The sequence below is a fragment of the Podarcis erhardii genome, assembly GCF_964252035.2.
Source record: "Podarcis erhardii genome assembly, chromosome: 6".
Lineage (NCBI taxonomy): Eukaryota > Metazoa > Chordata > Lepidosauria > Squamata > Lacertidae > Podarcis > Podarcis erhardii.
The window spans coordinates 31,965,868-31,987,500 of NC_138510.1; the positions used below are offsets into that span (position 1 = coordinate 31,965,868).

Sequence of the window (21,633 nt, forward strand, 5' to 3'; positions counted from 1 at the left end):
CCTTTTTGAAATCCCTGTTTTCTGGACAAGCAATTGCTTGTGGCGATTAAAGCTTTGGTTTGCTACAAAATTGAAACTTGTTATACATCCTAAGTATATGATCCAAAATGTCTGGTCATGCAGTTTGTGTGCACTAAACAATTGTATCTTTTTAGAGACAAAGATCACTTACAGGATCACTTACCTGAAGGCTAAGGCTGCAGATGACTACAAGGGCTTAGTGGACAATTTTGGTGCAGTGCAAGATGCCATTCCTGTATTCTCATGTCTCTGGGTCATGTTTCATGACTTTCTCGGTCAAATGGAAAGGCAAAATGATACATTACAAGGCCTTTTTCTTGCATTTATAATGCCTAACCTTGGAAATCAGATCTCTACACACACATACACACCAACATGCAGGTGTTTGTGATACTGATATACAATACTATATATAATATATTTTGGTTGTGTGTTGAAAGCAGTTTGTGGCATAGAAGAGCAGCATGTGTCACTGTGAGAAGACCTGATATAGCCAGGGAAAGATGCAAATGGCATTCTAACTTTAGCTATGCAAAAGTGCACTTGGCCACCACTGAAACTCAGGCTTCCAGGTTCAGGGTTGAAGCTAGGAACACACCCAAACTGCAAACCTGTGTCCAAGAGGTCTGCTATCATCTAAGATAGACTAAGGCCAGGACCAAGTCTGCTTTGTCTGAATCAGGCTTCAGTGTATTCACTCTTATCCAGTCTTATAGGTGTCAAAAAATGATTCAGAATCTGAACAGCTTTCTTGGATTTAAATGGAAAGGAAAGGTAGCATTGAGCATCATCAGCATATTGTTAACACAGAATCTCAAAACCACGGATGCTCTCACACAGTGGTTAGCACTGAGGCAAGATGGAGTCATGAGGGATTCTATAGCCCAATGGCCAAATCATCAAACAGGAGTCCCCTAGCACCACCTTCTGGAACTGACCCTGCACAAAGGACTAGAACCACCATAAATCAGTGCCTCCAAGTCCTATCACAACCAGGCAGTTCACAAAAATAGGATTCCATGGTTGATAATACAGTGGTGCTTCGCAAGACGAAATTAATCTGTTCCATGAGTCTCTTCGTATAGCGGTTTTTTCGTCTTGCAAAGCAAGCCCATTGACAGCTTAGCGGATTAGCGGCTTTTAGCGGCTTTTAGCGGTTTATCAGCTTAGCGGATCAGCTGATAAGCGACTTAGCTGCTTAGAAAAAGGGGGGGAAAGGGGGAAAAAACCGCAGGAACTCGCAAGACATTTTCGTCTTGCGAAGCAAGCCCATAGGGAAATTCGTTTTGCGAAGTGCCTCCAAAACGGAAAACCCTTTCGGCTAGCGGATTTTCCGTCTTGCGAGGCGTTCGTCTTGCGGGGCACCACTGTAACAAAAGCCACAGAGAAGTCTGGCAGAACCACCAAGGACATGCTCTCCCTGTCCAGTTCCTGGAGTAGATTGTCCACCAAGAGGATCAAAGCTGCCTCCATCCCATAACCAACCTGAAACTGCATTCAAATGGCTCTAGATAATCAGTCTTAAATTTAAAAAAATCCTGATGTTAAGATGCCACCACATGCTTAAGCACCTTTCCCAAGAATGGAGTATTGGAGACTGGATGGAAATCATTTGGTACTGTCTTTATTATTTCATGAAACAAGATGTAACTGATCATTGACCACCCAAAAAAGTTGCACTGGATGACTGTGGAATGCAGTGGTGGCAGAAATGCACTTTCTTTGCTACCATCTCTGCCATAGAGTAGGTTTTCAGATGGTTTCTACCCTGTATTCATTTGGACTTGCTCAAGTCTTTTGCCAGTATTGCTCTAGCTATTGTTCTTCTTTATTACATCACTCCCTGCTTCCCCCCCACCAAAAAAAGAAAAATCCCAGCGAGAGCTCTCATGAGTAATTTTGTCCACTATTCAGGCCTTTTCCCCTTTTCAAAGGCGGACCAGTGCTTTAACAGGATTGCCTCTTGAAGTGAAAGGCAAGCCTCCAAGAACCATCAGCTGATGGGCCGTTTTAATTGGTGCCTCACACCAGCAGAGGTTTGGAGCCTCAGTAAGCTTAAACCCTACCATGATGATGGGACTGTAGTACTACCACTGAGACTATACCTTAGCTCAAGAGTGGAGATTAATGGGCAGCACGGTACACCAGCAAAACCCATATTCTGTCCTAAATACACACCTTAGATAGACACAATCTAAACGGGAAGACAGTTCTTGGGCACCTGGGTCAGTGGGTAGAATAATGATAGACCACTGTGACTCCAATTCCTCTCTCCTTCCAAGTCTTGCGACTGATGAAGTGAGCTGTAATCCAAGAAAGCTTTTAACATAATAAATTGGTTAATTTCTAAGATGTCACAAGAATCTTTGTTTTTGCTGCAAATGACTAACATGCCTACCCCTCAGATATGTTTAAAATAGAATACTTTTTTCAAGACAGTAATTCTAAACTTAGATTTTAAATGTGATTTAAAAATGTTTTTGTTCATGCTGCTTGATTTTAGTTCTCCCTTCCTAGGGCTTTAACAATATACACAGGTCCGGCTATCCGCTAGCCGAAGATTCACTTAGTCACACATAAAGAATTATGCCCAAACCTGCTGTACACTTTCCAAATTCACTTATCCAAACAAACAACATCCTTGTTTGTGCTTTGCTGGTTGGTGGCAGCCATTTTTGGGTAGAAACCACAGAAAGAGGGCTGGGAGGTGGGGCAAGATAGGACAAATCAGAGAGCAAGAGAGTGGACAAATTGGGGAGCAGGTGAGATCAGATAAATCCGTTTTCCCCCTTTCTCTTTCTTTTGCTGATTGGCTGCAGCCATTTCAGGAAGAAACCATGGAGAGAAATGGGGAAAGGTTGGAAAATCCTGCATTAGAAATATTTTCATAGGAAATAGTGTAAATTGTAGATCTGGCTCGCCTAATGAACAATTTCCAGAGAACACATACCATTTGTTAAGTGGGACCTGCATAGCAAAGTAGCAAATAACACCACCATCCATTGTGTAGTTATAGGATTATGCATTCCTAGAACCACAAATAAGAAGTCAATTTCGTATCGTGTAGAATACAGTGGATGAGGATCTTACGTCTTGCTCAAATTAAATACAAGTTCACTTTGCAGAGTAAGCACCTAACAGATTTCCCCACTCCTTTATAAAAACTATAAAAACTTGCTTCTGCCTTGTTCTGTGACCTTAGGAGCTATTCCTTCCTTTGAAAAGAATTACTTGCTTCGGAAGTGTAGCATACTTCATATGAGTGTACAAAATGGTATCTTACCTTTAAACCTTTTCCTTTTTTCTAGTGTAATAATATGCCTAGGGGAATATGTTTTGAGGTCTGCATAGAATTAGAGTTAAAGAGAAGCTTATTTATTCATCTTATCAAAGGCAGCAATTATTTAAAACTGGATGAACATAGTAGCAATTAAAGGAACTGCATAATGTAAAAGAAAGATGACAGAGCTTAACTTTCAGATTGTTGGTGGACACTTGCAACCATACTGGCCCCGCTTCCAATAACAAATTGCACATTTGCAGAGAAGGTTTTAACCTAGCCACCCTGGTATTCTAGCTTTCTATTTGTAGGGAGTTTCTCCTTAATTGTGGGGGCGTATTGAGACATTGTCTCAGTTAACATGTAATGCTAAGTCTAATCATGGCTTGGCGCTAAGGTGCAGTTCTTGAGAATAGATAGTGTCTGCTTTGCTTGTCCTCACTGGTACTGCTGCTGTGTTACTGTGAGCTAAGCCACAATTTGGCTTAGTGCATCATCTGAACCTGGACATGTGGTTTGTCTCACGCCAGACAAATCACAAGCTGTAACCACCAGTGTATTTGCTGAAATGATGCAACATAGGAAGTTGCCGATAGTATTTATGTATTTATGTTCTGCATTTTACACAAATACATTGCGCTCAAAGTGGTCCATAAAAGACAATTCAAATACAATAGCACAAATAATAACACACTAGATTATACCATTGATCATCTACTTTAGTTTGTGAGCAAGAAAGAGAAGATGTATGTTTTCTTTAATAGGAAGAATAAAGTATTCTTTGTTCTTCTAATGCAAGCTTTTATATATTGCTTCTGTTTGTGTGAATGGTTTTTAATTGTATGTATTCTCTACAGATTCTGTGATCAGACCTTGATCATACAGCATTTATATCAATATAAAATTTAATTGTACTTTATGTTCCCTTAATACCATATGCTAATAATTCAGTATGCACTGACAATTGGATTAGAGCTTTCGAAGTGAGTAGTTTCTCTTGTTAGCTTACCTAAAACTTAGGTCTGACTTGGATAAATATTCTTACATTATTGCTTTGATCAGTTTCTGAGCTGGCTATGTGTGAGAGCAAGACAGGCAAAAATAGCTTAATTTATTTTAGTGCTTACTCTGCACTTTTACATTAGAGGAGCCATGAAACTGGCTTACAAATTTTATTGAAAGGGGACCTTTTAATTTTAAAAAATATATTAAAAGCATCTAATCACAATAAAACATCTGAAGCAAAATTTAGAACAGATATAACCAAACCGTCTGCCTGGATAGACTTGCCAAAACAGAAAAGTTTTCAATAGGCATCAAAAGGAGTATAGTGATGGTTCTAGCTTAATGTCAGTAGTGAGCTGCAAAGTATAGGTGCCAAAGGAAGACTCCTTACAGACACAGAAAGGATATTGTATGGCGCTAGCAGAAGTGCCTCTTTTGCAGATCAAAGTGAAACTGCACGCATGAGGTATGACAATCCCTTAAGTAAACTGGTTCCAAACAGTTAAGAACTTTATATACCAATAAGAACAACTCAGGCTGGTAGTGAACTGGCAGTCAGTGCAGATCTTCAAGCACAGGTGTAATATGCCAACAGACTCCTTTCAGCAATCATGCCGCTGCATTTTGCACTAACTGCAGTTTCCAGACAAAAATGGGAAATCCCATATAGAGGACATTGCAGTCGACTAGTCTTGAAGTTACATGCTCTTAAAGCAATAGTCTTCCGTTGAAAAGGATGAATGTGGATGAAACAGGCTTTACTCAGCCTGTACCAACACAAAACATAGGATCAGCATTGACCTGCCAGAAATCTCGCCGGATCCAAGTTGAGCCATTAGGCTTGAGGACCAATACAATAAGGCTACACCATAATTCCACAGTATTCTAACTCAGCATTTCCTGAAACTCTATAAAGCCCTATATGGCCTAGGACCCTCATACCTACGGGACTGCCTCTCCTGGTACGCCCCCTGGAGGACCTTATGATCTGCAAATAATAACACCTTGGACATCCCAGGCCTCAGAGAGATTAGGCTGGCCTTGACCAGGGCCAGGGCCTTTTCGGCCTTGGCCCCGGCCTGGTGGAACACTGTGTCACAAGAAATCAGGGCCCTGTGGGATCTGACATCTTTCCGCAGGGCCTGCAAGATGGAGTTGTTCTGCCAGGCCTTTGGTCAGGGCTCAGCCTGACTCCCCTTTTCTTTTTGTATAAGAACTAATATGAAAGAGGCCTCCCAGCATTCTCACAGGCCCATATAAGATAATCGATGAGCACTTACATTTCCTAACCCTAACCCTGCAGAAAGCCATCTAATTAGATTTTAATTTGATTTTGACATGTTTTTAGGAGGTAATTTAATTATTGTTTGATTTTATACCAACGTTATATATCTGATGTTAGCCACCCTGAGCCCGACTTCGGCTGGGGAGGGCAGGATATAAATAAAAGTTTATTGTTGTTGTTGTATGTTGCATCCTGCTTTCTTTTGGGCAGTTGCACCTTCCTGGGAGTGGTATTGTATTGTTGGATTAAAGAAATTGTGGTGCAAATTTGACATCAGTGAGGCTGCCTATTCTTTTAGCACACTGCCCTTATTCTGCCTGGGCTGCATTATGTTTATCCCTATTAGCTGAAAACTGGAATTCAGCTGGTGAATTCATCTGTCCCTGGTGAGTTGAGAGAAATGCTCCTCCCATGCCAGCCATGCAACAAATTCAGAGTAAATACTTCAGACATCTGACAAGTATTGTGTAACCTTAGGCTTATTAAAAATCCTTATCCCCAGGTATATTGTCGTTCCTTCTTGTGGTACCTTTTCTTATCCGAACCCTAGTCAAGCTATTCTGTATGTAATCAACAACATCTATAAACACTACTGATTTCTGTATCTGAGGCTCCAGGGTTGCTGTGTTTGTTCTGTCCCATGATTCCCCTATGGAAGATTGTGCGCTGTGGGAGAGAGGAAGGGGATAATTCCAGGGAGACCTGTGGGCCTGCCTGAAAAGCAAACAACACAGGATCAGGAATTGTATCTTTGTGGTTTAGGTGGTATATAAAGGAGGGTTTTATTAAAGCACTTGACCAAACCATCAAAGAGGAAGGGGCGTAGCTCATTGGTAGAGTATCTGCTTTGCATGCAGAAGGTCTCAGGTCAATCCTGATCATCTCCAGGCATGGCTAGGAATGTTAGTCCTGCTGTCAGTCAGTGTAGACAGTAAGGCGCTAATTGTCCTGTTTTGGTATATGGCAGCTTCCTAATTTTCCAGAGGCTGGAAATTGCTCCTCTTATGAGACTCTATAATGGTGATATTAAGGCAAATGCAAAGGATGATTGGAGATAAGCTGGTGGCATACTTCAATCCAGGCAGAAAGATTTACCAACAAGCTATTCCCAGGGCTTTCGTATTTTGTGGACACAACTCAAAAGAGCAAACAGCATCATCACCCACCACTAGAAACCAATAGGCTATTGAATCCAGTCACTGGGAAGAGCATTGTAAGATGTTCCAGGTAAAATGGTCAACACAAGTAGAAGCTATCAGGGGCCTTATCTCTATAACCTGACCCAAGGTGGGGTGAACTTCTGCTGGATGGACACATCCTGGTTTATACTTCTTCAGAAAGAATTGGACAAAGTTGGAAGTGGGAACATTTGGGAAATCCAGATTTGAAAGGTTTAAGAAATAAAATTGGAGTTTTACTCCCAAGTATATAAAAATCTGGATGGAAAAAATGGGCCTTTTTGAGACAGACTCCTTCCAAGATTGGACATTTAAAATTAAAGAAGACTGGTAAAGGACTATGGCTTAAATAAATGTGGGAACTCCAGGAAGACATTAGATGTTGATTAATACGGGAAACGCAACCAGGAAAAGGGGGAGGGATTTGGAATCCAAAGGCTGTAAAATCAAAATCATATTTTATTTTATTATATTTAATCTATTATGTATATTAAAGAGGGGAACGCGCGGAAGGGAATAGGTCGATCTTAGGAGATGGGAAAATATTTTTAAATAGGGCTAATGATAACAAGGTTAAAATTTGGGATAATAAATTGCTGAATTTATTTGTAAGAATTGGAATACAAGAGGGGGGGGGAGGGGAAGTCCTGGAAAGATGTTATGGAAAATAAGATCTTAAACTTGGATGTTTTGTTTTTTTTACATTATTGGAAATTTTTAATAAATATTATTTAAAAAATATATATATATACTTCTTCAGAAAGAAATGTTGCAAAAGGACACTTGAATATTATCTGGAAGTGACATTCATGGGTAGCTTGTAATATTTAAAGCACCCTTTGCAAAACCTAATGCCCTCCACATGTTTTGGGCTACAACTCTCACCAGCCCCCTAGTTAGAATGCAAGATTGCTTAGTCCAGCCTGCCTTGGGCAGCACCATAGTAAATTGTAGAATGACCAGGCAATCTCAGACAAGAGTTTGATCAGTGGCTGGAAAGAAGATGAGTTTTCTCTACTTTACTGCTGTTATTGCCCTAACTTGGGGGTGATTTTCAAAGAAACGTTCTGGTTGAGTGTCCCTTGCCCTTCTCAGCAGTAGCACTTGTGGTGAATTTCCTTCCTTTTAGGGTGGGCAGAAGATAGATCTGTGTCTGCTGGTAGATCTCAGGACATTCTACAAGAATTTCTGACTCTCAGTTGCTTGAAAAAAGCAGTAACAGAATTAACAAGTGCTGCCAACACATTATACTGCTGGAATGAAGAATGGTTGGGAAACCTGTGTGGAAGGACTGTGAGCTTTGTTCGATTCAGGCTCTCAAAATGAGTTCCTAGGCTCTGAATTCTTTAATTCTTAGTGTGTGTGTTTCGAGGATCTTGGGGTTCTAGTAAAAAAGCAAGATCCCACAAGCCTGAAGTCTGCCAGTACCTGATGTAGGTGAGTCGCAGGCTACTCGCTTCTAGCAGTGCCTTTGGGAAAGTAGCTAATGCTTCTTTAAGTGAGAGGAGAATGGGAACTTTGCAACTCATTTAAACTTAGTTAACTGCAAGGGATAGCAGATTTGCCTGGAACCAGCATAAACTGATAATAGTGTGATTTAAGAAAAGGACATTTTTTGAAGAAACATAGCTGGCTTGGGACTATATGGCAAATATAACAACAGATGTACTGAGTTTTGTGTTGCGTCCATTTACGTTTGTATGCTATTGAAATTTTGAATAAAAATGCTTTTTTTTTTTAAAGGAACATAGCTATTCTGCCAAGGCATATGCTTTCAGATTAATTGTCGTATGGTGCTGCTATGAGAGGGAAGATAGGTTTTGGTGAAGTCTTTCCCTTCCACCTTTCCAGTGTGGGAGTTCTGAAAGGAAATGAAGATCTATGAGGCTCTGAAACCAGAACAAACTGACAGGGTTGAATCTGCCATTCCATGAAGTATGAACAAATCTAGCAGGGCCTCAAACCTATTTAGCCCCTTTCATCTGTTGGATTACAGACCAATCAGAGATATCTGCCTGTCAGGCCCTGATATCTCCTCTGAGTGTGCATAGTCACGTGATTTGAGTGCCCGTCTTGTAGAAGGTGTCCTGTCTGCCCAGAGGCTTCCTTTTCTTTTGGATATTTCTGAACTCGTGGATGATTATTACTTATGAATTGCCTTTTGTATTTGTGTGAGAAAGTGATTTGCTTATCATGTCCTGACTTTGCGAGTTGTGGAGGCAATGTGTGAAGGAGTGTGAGCTACAAGGAATGAAACATGAACAATGAAATATTTAGTGGTGGTTTTCCTCATTTATATTTACCCATGGTAAAATAACTACTGTCACAGGTTAAGCCTGTGTGGTGGCTGGGCCCTATAGACAAGAGAGAGGGTGTCCAGTAAAAAAAATGGAGACAAAACAGACATTAACTGTTCTTGGGACCTTCTGGTTGCTCTTGCACCTTCTCAGGTGTGCACAGCTATTCTTTGCAGTCGTTTGGGAAGCCTAAATGGTGTCCCCACACAATCCTTTTTTACATCAGCTAAATTTAGATGCATGAAAGGGTTGGTTGGGCCAGGTGTTGCTTCTGTAGCATCTGAAGCAGGGCTTCATCTCTTCCTGCTTACCTTCCATTGACATTAGTGTGAAACTGATATGCAGATTATCACATTTTGCATTTGGTCCATTTGAATGTTACACTACATGTTGTGGTTCGAGGACCGCGTAGTGGAATGAAAACACACGGACACGTGATATAAGGTTAATGAGCAAGAAAAGGCCGCAACTTTATTGATTACAGCAAGTGAAAAGGTATTGGCTTAGGCATTGGATCACGTCAGTTGACTCCACCCACTCGGAGAGGGGTGAGTCTAAAAGGGGGGTTTATTCACCAGTAGGTGGAGCCTGTTGATGCTAATCCAACTATAAGCTCTCCCCTGATCTCACCGAGGGTCGTGCCATGGCCTCCCGCCACACAGGCATCGGACAGAATACACGACCGCCGGATTCCTTTAACGGAATACCCAAAATTGAAGGCGTAGGCGATGGCCACACCTAGCCCTTCCACACATCACAAACACATTATTCCAATGCCTAACCTACCCACCAATACCACGAAAGTTGTGACGATTGCTACGAGGTAGGCGAAAAAACCACAAAGCCTAATGCCAAATGGAAAAATTCCTACCAGGCCCCCCGGACAACCAGGGCGACCAACCTAAGGCCCATAGCAAGGCCAAGAGAAAAACTGAAACCCTGAGCTCTAAGGGAGTGGAGGGTGGGTGACTCGCGACGGGACGGCGAAAAGTGAGGGCTGCGTGGCTGGCGCAGCAGCGAGTTAAGCTGCAGTCCACGCCCCTTCCAAGGCACCTGATTGGGCGCTTGCCCGTGGGCGTGGTGCGCCAGCCAGGTGAGTGGGTGGCAGGGGGCTAACGACCCCTTCTTGAGGCGGAGCTCGGCTCCCGCCCACAACCCCTCCCCTCATTTGCAGGAGGAGAGGCTTTTTTGCAGGGAAATATGCATGTGTACAAGCAAAGTGCAGCTTCATGCAGTTTTCATGTTCTAGAAAACCTGACTATGAAGCAACCCGAACACCATCGTATTAAATGGCATTTGGCCAAATCTTTCTGCGAGTGTCAGACAAGTAGTTAAAGCATTACTTTTTTATTTCTTTATTTTATTTTTGGAGGAAAATGTATTTAGCTTTATGGTCTGTTAAGACAAGAGAATACATGGCAGTCCAAAGAAAGTATTAGGAAACTAAAACAGTTTGCAGGGATGAAATTTTCTGAAAAATTGTTGTGATTCTGTATGCATATTTTTTACTATTATGACCTAATTGTTTAATGAGTATTCAACATTCTCCTTTCACTCTGTTAACAGATGGCGCACTGCGTGACAAAGGTGGAACTGTCCATATCATGCGATAATCTGCTTGATAAAGATGTTGGCTCAAAATCTGACCCTCTATGTGTCCTGCTTCAAGATGTTGGTGGAAACCAATGGACCGAAGTAAGGAATTGTTTCTAGTAATTTGAAAACTACCAGAAGTTGGCAATGTGAACACATCTGAACACTTGACGTTTTGATTAAAATTAATTAAGGATTAATATTTTACAGGTTTAAGCAATTAAATGAGCTAAATGACAACAAAATATCACAAGTTTTGTTTCTATGTCCTATTTAAAAAAAAATAATACAGGGCTTTTACGTAGCCCAAGCTTTTTAATCATGGAAGTTTTTATAAATTATTTTTAACTGAATTTTGTATTTGCTAATTCATTCCCTCTGGCTTTTGGTGGAGAAAGGAGGCCGGCAACAACATAGCATCAGCATTTTTAATATTCCCATTGTAATGCAGAAAGTTCCACTATGTTATCAAATTTTTTTACTGTTTGAAGTTGCATTTGGAGACAATACATCTTTAGTTGCCCCAGAGTCAACATACCCAACTTTTTCTTCTCCTCCCCTTCTGGTTTTACTCAACATCCAACCTGAAAAAGTGTTCAGGAGAAATCAGAAGCCTGTTCACAACTTTGGCGTTTTGGTTTTTCCTAACAAAAAACTATTACTATTATGCAACTTGTGGGGATTTTTATATATACAATGGACCAGCATGATTGCCTAAAACTCTTGTTCATTTTTGTAACTTCTACAAATAATTGATGGTGGAAAGATTGAAGGCAGTATATTTCTGTACTGGCCTGGGTCACATGTAGTGCCAATTCCAAATAATGACTAAGCCTGAGGAAGCAAGTATGTGGGCACACAGAGCACAATCTGCAGCTGCCCCCCAGGCTTACTGCTGATGCACTAATCAAAACTAAGCCATGCCATGGTTTAGCATATCATTACATGGGAACCCAGGTTCATGGTTTTGTCTCCTCCGAACAAGCCATGAGCAGCAAGCCAAAAACAAACTATCTGCACTTTGTGGTTTACTTGGAGTGAGGCAAACAATGATCTTAGGATCAGACATAATTTTAATCTCATACTATGGTTTAGGGGAGGAGCAAAGTGGCCATGATTTTTTGCTTTGTGTATTTGCATGCTTGCTTGTTCAAAATATGTCATAGTTTGATTTAGCATTCCATGTGACTCAGGCCACTTTATGACCTGAACAACCTACAGGAAAAAAAGGACATTAGTGTTTTCCTTTGTATTTTTGCTTCTTTGGTCCTTAACAAGAAGACCACCATGGAAGATATGCTTCCATGAACTGTTTCCCCTGTGGTAAGCAGCCACAGGAAAGTGTTGTGTAGGAAACTGCTTTATATCAAGTCAGATGATTCGTTCCTCTAGCTCAGTATTTTTTGTCACTGGCTGGCAGAGGTGCTCTAGAATTTCAAACAGGAGATGCAGCCAAAGTTAAACACCTAAAATTGCATAACTTTGGCATATTCAACCATTTTTCTTCCTCTTAACTTAAAACGAAGCACTTGTAAATCCAAATAGTTTCAGAGGGATTAAGAACAGTCTTAAATCTCTCCCACTGAAAGTAGAACTTAGAAAGTACTTAACTTTGGTTAGATCGCACCTTTAGTTTTCTGTTGAAGAATGTGAGCGTTAAGCATGACATTTCCTTTTCTTGTTGTATTGTTACAGTTGGATCGAACTGAAAAAATAAAGAATTGCCAGAATCCTCAATTTTCAAAGAAGCTGCGAATTGATTATTATTTTGAGAAAGTTCAGAAACTGAAATTTGGCATTTACGACATTGATAACAAATCCTATGACTTAAATGATGACGACTTTCTTGGAGGGGCAGAGTGCACCTTGGGACAGGTACTGGAAAACATGTACTGTAATGCTACATGCTATTTTTTAATCTTTTAATTACACAGATGAAAGGAGGAGTTAATATTCTGAAAGCTTTCAGTTAAGTGTAGAAGTACTTGCATCAATTGCCTCCTTTTGCGTGGTGGTGCAGGACTCTATGGGCCTGCTTGTTTGCTGGACACTAGCAAACATCAGTCTTGCCAACCCTAAAACCAGACCTCACTGTGACTATTGCACATGACAATAATTCCATAATAGAGTTGTTCTCAGTCCCACCCCTCGGCTTCGAAATAGATGTTGACCTTATGCCTGATGTATGCTGACTCTAAGTAACCCAAAATGTGAGGTGTGGCATGGCATTGCAGGAGTGCTCACCCCCACATGTGCCAATGAAATAGGGTAGGAAAACTTACAATGCAGCAATGTTATGTTGCCAGCAAGGATAATAACAATTATTATTATTATTTATTAAATTTCTATCCCACCCTTTATTCAAAGATCACTGGGTGATTTACAATATAAACACACGCACACACAAACACACACACAGAGAGAGGGGGGGGAGTTTAAAAGGCCATAGAGGAATATGTTTACCTGCTGCCTAAAAATATATAACAAAGTCACCAGGCGAGCCTCCCCAGTCCCTGGGAACAGCATTCCACAAGCAGGGAGTAGAAAAGGCCAGTTCTCATGTTGCTGCCCTCCTGACCATTCCTGGAGGAGGCACATTAAGAGGGCCTCGGATAGTGATTGCAGGGTCTGAGTTGTTTCATATGATGGAAAGCGACCCTTGAGGTATTGCAGTCCTTAGCCCTTTAAGGTTTTATAGGTTGAAACCAGTGCTTTGAATTGGGCCTGAAAACTAATTGGCAACCAGTGCAGTTCAGGCAAGATTGGTGCTATATGCTCCAACCGTCTTGCCCTTGTAAGCAACCTGGCCGCTGAATTCTGCACCAGCTGAACCGTCTTCAGAGGCAACCCCAAGTACCAGAACATAGACAACAGAAGTTAGGCTATCCCTGTCCGGATAGGGATGTAGCTGGGTCCCCAGCCAAAGCTGATGGAAGGCACTCCATGCCACCAAGGCCACCTTAGCCTCAAGCGACAGCAATGGATCCAGTGGCACCTCCATGCTATTCCTTCAGAGGGAGTGGAACCCCATCAAGAGCAGGCCACCTCCCATCCATGCGGTCTAGGGAACCACCCACTAACAGAGCCTCTGTCTTATCTGGATTGAGCTTCACTTTATTGGCTCTTATCCAGTCCATTACCAAGGCAAGGCAACAGTCCGGCACACCCACTGCCACACCTGTGGATGTAAAGGAGAAGTATTACATTGCCGACAATGAAAGCTCAGGATAAGGGGCTGCTGCGCTGGTGGCAGCAAGTCATCTGCCATAACATTGTTGTTACAGCATTGGATGTTGTTCTTAGGGCTGAGTTACACAATCCTTTCAGCACCTTGGCATGTGAGTTTACTTGATCCTTATAGTGTTTGTCCTTTTAATTTAAAATAAAGCATCCTGAGGCTTTGGGAACTGTCTGAAAATCCAAATGGTTAAATCACTTAAAAGTTCAAATCTGTTTCTCATTACACTTATATAGTTACATTGACATGTATCTTGGCAAATGCTTTTGGTAAAATTTCACACTATGTAAATAGTTATGATTGGCTGTTATAACTGACAGCTGCAAAAATGTCTGTTGTGTTCACAGCATGTTAATTGGCTTCTTGCCGATGATATTTCTTCCTTCACATTTCTGCCTCAGGGTAGAATATATCACTTTATGTGACTTTTGTAATGGATGCATAGATTTCATTCTTCTTTAGATTGTGTCGAGTAAAACTGTCACTCAGCCTTTAATGCTGAAGAAAGGAAAACCTGCAGGAAAAGGCACTGTTACGGTAAGAAACTCATTTCTGGCTAGTTTAAGGTTCCTCTACAATTTTTTTCACCAATAATTGCTTTGGGGAACCCTTTAAAATCCTTGTTAGTGGTCCCCCATAGCTCAACTCTGTGGCTCATAACTACTAGGAGCCATTCATTCCGTGTTTGGGGGGGCGTGTTCCACGTTTATGGAATTCCCGCCCAACTGAGATTAGACAGGCATCCTTTGCTGAACTTCAATCACATGACAAAGTCTTCCTTATTTCAGCAGGCATTTTAAGGTAATTTTCTGGTTTTATGAACAAATCGAAATGTGAGTGTTTTTCTTTTAAGAATATATATACCATTAATTTTAAATATTAAGTGATATAGAACTATCTGAAATAAACAGAAATTTAAAAATTATGATCGATTTCAGAATTACTCCAGTTTAACAGACAAAATAGTGTTTTTTAAGTATCATATTAAAAAAAGTGATCCAATACAAAAGCTATTGGGGTACATTGGAAATCTCAAATGTCTATTTAAATTCTTTATTGGGCTATCATGAAGCCCTGGAGGAGAAAAAGGAAACTATGAGATATTGGCTTATAACAGAAGAAGAAACAACACAGAAACCAAATAATATCTAAGTGAAATACTGGCCTCATAGTAAATAGTGGAAGTGGGCCAATGTACCTCAGTAACCTCAATGGCCTAATGAGGTTTGCTGTTTGTATTTTCTTTTTCCAAATAAGAAATAAACATTTCAAGTTTAGACTATGTTAACTCCTGTGTCAAAGCAAAGCAGAATTAACCCTAGGTTGAAATTTACTCCTGGAGACCAACAAACCCCTGTGATCCTTTTTGTAATTGTTGGTGGGTGTGCTGTGTGTACACAGGAATGTACAGGCCTTTTAAAAAAATCAAAATAGGTACCGTATTTTTCACCCTATAGGATGCACTTTTCCCCCTCCAAAAATGAAGGGGAAATATGTGTGCGTCCTATGGGGCGAATGCAGGCTTTCGCTGAAGCCTGGAGAGCGAGGGGGTCGGTGCGCACAGACCCCTGTCGCTCTCCAGGCTTCAGGAAGCTCTCCCACGGCTAGCAGAGAGCTTGCCTGTACCCAGAAGCTCAGCACACCCCAGGCTTCGGGCTTTGCGCAGCTCTCCGCTAGCCGTGGGAGAGCTGCACAAAGTCACGCAGCTCTCCCACCACTTGCGGATAGCTTCCCCCGCCCCAGCCCCGCACCTGGGGGGGAAATAATTTTTTTTCTTTATTCCCCCCCCCAAAAAAAAACTAGGTGCGCCCTATGGGGCGAAAAATACGGTAAGTGCTACAGAATTCATTATATAGGTGTCAGGGAACTGCCATCGGAGCCAGAGGCGGAGGGAAGGCTCCAGAGTGATGCCGGAGAGGGTCCCAGCAGGGAGAGAGGCAGCCCATCTGCTGGGGAAGGAAATCAGCGTAACACCAGGGGTGAAGGGGGGCAGATGGGGAAATCGGAGAGAAGGCTCCAGGACTCTTCACCGGAGACAAGTGGGGAGAGCACGGGTACTCCGCTGCCCACACCCTCCCTGCGCAGAAGACTTCCGCGCAGGGAGAGTAGGAGGAGACTTGGCGTCAAAGAACTTCTTTGCTGGAAGAAGTTTAAGAAATGCCCACTGACGGATTCTGCCAGCGATTGAGACAGCCATGGATAGGTGGCTGTCCGGACAGAAAGGGTTCACCCAGGTAACTCAGCCAGGGGTGGCGAGGACTTACGCATGAGCAACCCCCTAGAACCATTACAATAGGCATACATGCTAAGGGTTTGCCTATCCTATTTTGAGAAGTTGCTGGGAATAGTATAGAAATTTTGTAGTTTCCCATTCCCATTCATTTCAATAGGGCTAAATCAGACCTCTGATAGTTAAACTTTTTTTAAAAAACAATGAAAAGATGAGGGGAGTGAAACAGGACAACAAACCTCATTATTGTCAAATGTAAGTGTGGAGTATGAAGTGGTTCAGGTTTGCTTTAAAAAAACCAAAACCGTTTTGCAAGTAATTCAGACAGCTTCTGGATTCCACAGCAGTCACATTATCACAGGAGGAATTTAGGAAGTAAATAACACTGCTGCTTCATGCAAATGTATTTGGAACATAATAGCTTCACATATTTCTCCTTTGGTTAAGCTAACTGTGAAGTACATTGGTGAATTTGTTTTATAATTTGTGTATTTGAACGGCCTGCATTATTCACATTAGAACTACTTTCCAAAATCTCACTGAAATTATTTCCCCTTGAATTTTTAGATTTCTGCAGAAGAGATTAAAGACACTAGAGTTGTGTCCTTAGATGTTGAAGCCCGGAATTTAGACAAAAAGGTAAATGGTATATTGAAAGTAACTCTCTTTCCAGTTCATTCCGTACTTGAACCAACATTTATATCCCATCTTTCCTCCAAGGAGCTCAAGGTGGCGTACAGAGCTCTCCCCACTCCATTTTATCCTCGCACCAACCTTGTGAGGTAGGTTAGGCTGAGAGGCTTGACTGGCCCACTGAGCTTTATGGTTGAGTGGGGACTAGATTCCTGGACACTTCCCCACACTGGCTCTATAGCAGTACCTGTGTGAATAGGTTTCACAAGGTATGTCATGACAGAACCATCAAGAAGGAAATGGCAATAAGTGTAGTAATTAAGGGCTTACATGAGAATGGACCTGTCTGTTGCTTCGAAGGGGGTGTGGGGGGGGGGGAAGGTTGAATGTGAGAGGCAAGTGTGTAGACCACACTTGAAATTAAAGGTGATTATTATTTTTATTTTGTAAAGCTTTTTTCATTTATTGAAGTTAATTCTTGAAGCAAAGATTTCCTAGAGAAGCATAATAATTTCAGCTCTCGCTACCATGGATTTTGGTGCTTAAAGCACTTTATAGTTTGCCTTAGCTGAGCATAGGCGTGCATTATTTGCAGGCTACTAAATGAACAAAAGGACCCAACAGAAACATCTGTGACTGAAAATAAGCTGTTATTCGTTGAATGTTTTTTTTTGGGGGGGGTTGCCAGTAATAATAGATATAATATGAATAGCAGAAAGGTATATTGCTCTAGAAGTTCTTACATCCTGAATTATTATTTGTATAAAGATCAAGGTTCTTTTTCTATGCAGGATTTTTTGGGCAAATCTGATCCATTTTTGGAGTTTTATAAGGAGAGTGATGGTGGAAAATGGCAGCTTGTCTACCGATCAGAGGTAGGATTTACACAGTGATTCAACTTTTGAACTTCAGGAGCTGCTATATGTTAATGAACTCTGAATGAACTCAGTTGCAAAAAAATGGAACTGCTACTTCTTTGGACAAAATCAGGCAGAGGCATTATGCATAAATGGAGCTCTGCCAATCCAAGGTTCTTCGGCTAGACTTTGGGTGATACCTCCTGATCCCACACTCTTCCGGAGGGCTTCCGACCTTCAGAAACACCTTTTCAGTGGGCAGAGTGGGCTGCATTACATAGTAATTTCTTCTGCTAGTGGTTCTCAGACTTCAACCCACTATAAGTTCCTCATATTTGGGCAGTGATGTACAAGCCAGTTGGGATGTCTGGAAGGCACTGCAGCAGCTCTTAAATTTTGCAGCTGTAGCCACCCAAAATCTCATCCTTATGCCAAAGTGTGCACATTCAGCTGAGATGCATGTTTAAATTTATCTAGGTATGACACTAGAAATTGGCTTTAAAAATACAGAAAATACATACATGTTTATTACACATCAAGTGTATTAATAGATTTTTGCCTATAAGCAATGAGTTATGTCTTATCATAATGGTACTCTACTTTTCATCCTGAAAATTATTATGCAGCTATTGGAACAGAATTATTATTTAAATAATAATAAGCTGCGGAAATCTAGGTGAGGGAATGCCATTGTCATAATGTACTTGTAGGATGAGGAGAGATCTCAGGCGCTTGATTGTAATTGGATTTCTTTCACAGGTAATTAAGAACAATTTAAATCCCTGCTGGAGAAAGTTCAGTGTTCCTCTGCAAACATTCTGTGGTGGTGACTTCAACAAACCAATGAAGGTGATGACAATGATTTAACTTTAAAAAATAAAAATAAAATACAGGTTAGAGAACCCATTTGATTTAATTATAAACATCTTTTGCAATATGAAGTCTGACTGTGAAAGAACTAAAACCAAATAATGTGTGGCTGCCCAATAATTTAATTAGATTGACATTATTTTTGCACCAGATTTCCTTCTGTGTGCTTACCCATTTATTTCTTTGAAATATACTTGCAGCACTGAAAATACTGGCAATATGAGCTATTCTCCATCCCTCTAACTGAGCAGGAACCCTTGTTCTGTTTATTGGTTAACCTGGAAACATCATCTGCCGGAGATGTCTTTCTGTATAGACTAGTTTTTGCAGTACATCCACTGTGGACTACAACTATCTCTGAAAATAATAAATAATATTATTTAATCCTACACGCTTAAATGTAGTTTTATGGAAGACCAAGATCATGAAGACCTAAATAGCGGCTTGAATTTTCAAAAGTAAGTCTGTAGTATTGCTGGTTCTGTGGGAAAGCTTGAAAATATGACCTGAGTGTACCCAAATGCCCTTTGGAGGATGCTTGGCTCTGTTTTTAAGCTATGGTTTTTGTGGCTTAATTAATGAAATTATTATCTTCATACCCAAACATTCTAAACTATATAGTGACTGCAAAGCCTCCCCGAGTCCATTGCTTTTTTAAAAAATGCACTTCCAAGTATCTAATGCAGTTGTTAAATATGCTTAATTTGCTGATGTTCAGAAGTGAAGTCATATCCACTGCCCGGTAAAATTGCCATTTAAGATAGGATTTTTAATATATCGGCCAACCAAATTTCACAACCTGGACTTTCTAGCCTGCTTGCAGGCTTCCCACAGCCCTTGGGTGGGCAACATTTGGCCCTCCAGATGTTGCTGGGCTGCAACTCCCATCACCCCTGCTTGTTAGCCCATACTATCTGGGACTTACGGTAATTGGTGTCCAACAACATCTAGGTGCCACAGGTCTCCACCCTTGGCATTGGCTACTGTCACAACAGAATACTGGACTTAGATGGTCCTTTGATCCAATCCAGATGGGCAGCTCTTATTTTTGTGCTGGCTGTCTTGGTAAATTAAGGCTGCTTGGGAGAAGCTGAGCTGTATATGTGGAAGAGGGAGTATTATACTCACGTAAAGGAATGGAAGATGCTAGATACCTTTAGTGAGATAGTCACAATTGGAGGAATAAAACATAAATGTTGAGGATCCCCTCAGCTGTTGCTCATTGTCAGACCTTCTATTTTTGGCGATCACAACTAGATTGGGTATTTCTAACCAGGGTCATGTCCTGGTTATGTAACTGAAGGTGTGTTAGCAGTGTCAGTAGATTATTTGTACTTGGAGATTAATGAAGGAAATTATGACTCTAGGGGGTTTGTAAGAACTTACAGCAAGAGCAGTTGATAGTACAACTGTGGGACCCGGCATGTGTAAATAGGCCTGCGGTAAGTTGACTCAGCTCTTGACCTGCCCAGCCATTCCCAGGGGAATCAGGTGAACAGTCATTCTAATAACCTTCTAGTAACTGTCCTTGGGGTTGGGCTGGAGTGCTTTCATTCTTCTTTGTTTATTCAGAATATGCATGAGCATGCTGGATGACAGCACCAAATTTGCACCTATAAAGGGCATGTCCTTCCCATCCAAGCAGGGAGAGAAGAGCATTTTACATTCATGTATCTTTCTGGATCTGCACTTGCAAAAGCTTTCCCTGCCTGAGCAGAGGGAGATTGAAACTAAGCAGAGCCAATTGAAACTAAATCCAAGACAAGAGTGATAATGGTTGGTGTGTAGATAGACCAGGGGATAAAAGATGAAAAGAGCACCGCCTCCTTGGTTCAGTCAGGTTTGCAATTTGATTTTCAAGTGTAAACCAGGAGCACTTGTCACCTCCTAATCTGGTGAGAAGGCTGCATCCCCCCCCCATCTATGCCATTACTGAAAGGTACTGCTTTTCAATTGATGGTGTTCTAGGATGCACACTGTTGGCTTGTGCTGTTTTAAATCTTACTTTACTCCTAAAAACACATCACTGAATGTTGGTCACAAACAAATTAGAGGGATGTGCATTCAAGATAATATATTTACGATCAAGCCATTTATATGTAAGCTGTATATTGTATCTAGACGTAATTCCTATCTTTTAAATCTGCTGGTAAACAAGGGCAGTGTTGAAAGCTACCTCTTGTTTAAACTATAGCATTACTCAAAGTTATTTTAAGCCCCAAACACATAGCAGTTCTCAATTGAGTCCTGTGTTCCTTCCATTGGAGACTATCTAAATGGCTTAGCATGGACATTCAGGTCATATTTCATTTGACTTTTGAGAATGAGGCTTGCAGGTTTTTGCATGACTAGATATCACCTGGGAAGAGTATTCATGCAAAGTTCTTAAAATAAGAGGGAACTTTGGATTATACGGTTTGTGTTAAGGCTCTTCTTTGCTGTTGAATGTCTTGGTTTTTTGTGCTGTTTTTGTTTTGTTCCCATTGTTTCTTTTTATAAGGCTTATATAAGACTTAATTTCAGTTGATTGCTTGGCTTCTATAACTGGATTTTTACTTAATTTAGCCTTGGAGCAGTCATTTTCTTCTTTTTTTATCTGCTCAGCATTTTAGTTGCATTTCCATTGCCTACTAAACAGGTTCGTACCCATGGCTCTCCTCAAGGACTCATTTTTGGGTCTTTCTCTTACTATTAGGTTTCAGTTAGTGATATGGATGACAGCACCAGTTCAGATTTGATAGGGGAGTTCACATGCATCACTGCAAAGCTGTTGGAAGCGAGAGACCAAGTGGTGAGCAGCAGTCATTCTCTCTTATAAAGTTCTGCTTGTCCATTGCCTGCTGTTTCTTTCCTTTCAGGTGCACTGTTCAGATTATGATAGTGATGGGTCACATGACTTGATAGGCATTTTTGAAACTAACCTCTCCCAGCTACAGAAGGCAGGTGGCAGCTCTCCGGTGAGCTTTTACTTTTACCTTCTTTTATTAACTAATTGAACCTATTTCTCATTGCAAAGAAGAATCATAGAAACAATAAATTGATTCTCACAGAGCTACAATTCCCAGCACCCTTTACAGTTCCTAGGAAGCAATAGATGTTGTATTTTAAGTCATCTGTGTTCAGCAACCCAAGATATCTAATTTCTG

General features: G+C 41.1%; 1 protein-coding gene across 7 annotated transcripts in view; it reads left to right on the forward strand.

Moving 5' to 3' along the window:
- Positions 1-21,633, forward strand: part of CPNE1 (copine 1) — a 54,386-nt gene that overhangs the window by 25,430 nt on the left and 7,323 nt on the right. For 6 of the 7 annotated variants that reach the window (XM_081864774.1, XM_081864778.1, XM_081864776.1 and 3 more), the window contains 7 exons: positions 10,633-10,761; positions 12,355-12,534; positions 14,360-14,434; positions 16,695-16,766; positions 17,552-17,635; positions 18,377-18,466; positions 21,346-21,444. In XM_081864774.1, coding sequence (XP_081720900.1) covers positions 10,633-10,761; positions 12,355-12,534; positions 14,360-14,434; positions 16,695-16,766; positions 17,552-17,635; positions 18,377-18,466; positions 21,346-21,444 — 729 coding nt within the window. Of the gene's footprint in view, positions 1-10,632; positions 10,762-12,354; positions 12,535-14,359; positions 14,435-16,694; positions 16,767-17,551; positions 17,636-18,376; positions 18,467-21,182; positions 21,279-21,345; positions 21,445-21,633 lie in introns of all 7 variants that reach the window. The other variant, XM_081864780.1, reaches the window with a different exon arrangement.